The sequence below is a fragment of the Lycium barbarum genome, chromosome 6 (assembly GCF_019175385.1).
Source record: "Lycium barbarum isolate Lr01 chromosome 6, ASM1917538v2, whole genome shotgun sequence".
Lineage (NCBI taxonomy): Eukaryota > Viridiplantae > Streptophyta > Magnoliopsida > Solanales > Solanaceae > Lycium > Lycium barbarum.
In genome coordinates, this window is record NC_083342.1 from 114,920,278 (window position 1) to 114,921,884 (window position 1,607).

General features: G+C 40.3%; 1 protein-coding gene across 1 annotated transcript; it reads left to right on the top strand.

The window, feature by feature from the left end:
- Positions 1–435: 435 nt before the first annotated feature.
- On the top strand, positions 436–1,288 carry LOC132600016 (enoyl-CoA delta isomerase 1, peroxisomal-like). The gene has a single exon (XM_060313153.1). It carries the CDS (start codon positions 439–441, stop codon positions 1,177–1,179), a length of 741 nt encoding a protein of 246 aa, XP_060169136.1. The 5' UTR covers positions 436–438; the 3' UTR covers positions 1,180–1,288.
- The last annotated feature ends 319 nt before the right edge of the window (positions 1,289–1,607 follow it).

Here is a 1,607-nt window from a genome sequence, read left to right on the forward strand (position 1 = left end):
ATGGTATAAAATAATACCACATCTAATACCATGACTATTTTAGCTAAGACCTCCTACCAAACGAGCTCTAAGGTGTTCTGCTTTTAGATAACTATATATATATATATATATCGTGCTTTATACATGTATGTTGGCTAATTATACTCCATTGATTAAGGTGTACGAACGTTGGCGTAAAAAGGCCATGATGATGATTAAGGGCACGTGAAGGTGATCAAACGACGATTAGCTAAACAATATTCTTGGATTATGAGATGAAAGGAGTAAGTTGAGAGTTACGCCATGAAAGGAGTAACTAGAATCAAGGCTTTACACAATTGCAACTTGAAGTATAAAGAGATTGATTATCCTTCAAACTGGAAGGGGAAACTCACTATTAATACTCCATCTTTCATTACCACCACCCTCTTAATTTCTTCCATAGACAGAACAGAAGATATGTGCACATTAGAGAAGAGAGGCAACATCTTCTTCCTAACCTTAACCGGCACTGATGAACACCGTTTAAACCCCAACCTTATTGACTCCATCAGAGCCGCTCTCCAGACCGTCCAATCCGAAGCTACTTCCTCTTCTTCTTCCGCTCTGATTACCACAGCCCAAGACAAATTCTTCTCCAATGGTTACGATCTTAAATGGGCCTTAGTGGACAAGGGCGCCAGGCTACAACTCATATCCAAAAAGTTCCGTTCTCTCGTTTCCGACCTAATCAACTTGCCTGTCCCCACAATCGCTGCTATCACTGGACACGCGTCAGCTGCTGGGTTTGTCTTTGCGTTGTGTCATGATTACATTATGATGCGTAAAGGTCGAGGGTTTCTTTACATGAGTGATCTCGATAATGGGTTTCAGATACCTATTTGGTTTTCGCCTTTGTTGAAGTGCAAAGTGGGGTCGCCTGCGGTTTGGCGTGAGGTGGTTTTGAAAGCAGCTAAGTTGACGGGTGACATGGCAGTTGAAAGGGGTATCGTGGATTCTGCTTATGATGGAGTGGAAGAGACAGTGGAGGCAGCTGTAAAGTTGGGTGAAGAATTGGTGAGAAGAAAGTGGGATGGGAACGTGTATGCTGGTTGTAGGAAAACACTGTATGTGGAGTTATTAAAGAAGCTTGGTTCTGATGAGACTGTGGGAGATTATGGGGACGACGAGCCAAACAAGAAAACTCTGTCAAAGCCGTGACCGATGTTACTATGTACTATCAGTATGTTACTATCACCGAATTTGAATGTGTAATACTATGAAAATATTGTATGTTCCCTGAATTAACATGTCCATCATTGTATCTGTAAATCGTGAATAAACCAAATGCAGGAAATAAAAGGAGTATTGTGTTTGAGAAAACAAAGTAATTTTGCAGTATAATATTGTGCCAATATGTGAGGTGGTGTTATTAGGTGCTTTTCTTCCAATTAGCATACTTGGCCGGAAAAGTGAGCTTATGTTGTGAAAAACGAGAGTCGGGAGAAAAGAAAAAGGTTTAAAAGTCTCCAACTTATTCACTGTGAAAACAACTACTAGTATGTAGTACTCCCTTCCGTCCGTCCCATAATAAATGTTAGCTACACGCATATTAAGAAACCAAAAAAGCAATGTGAAGTTTAATAAAT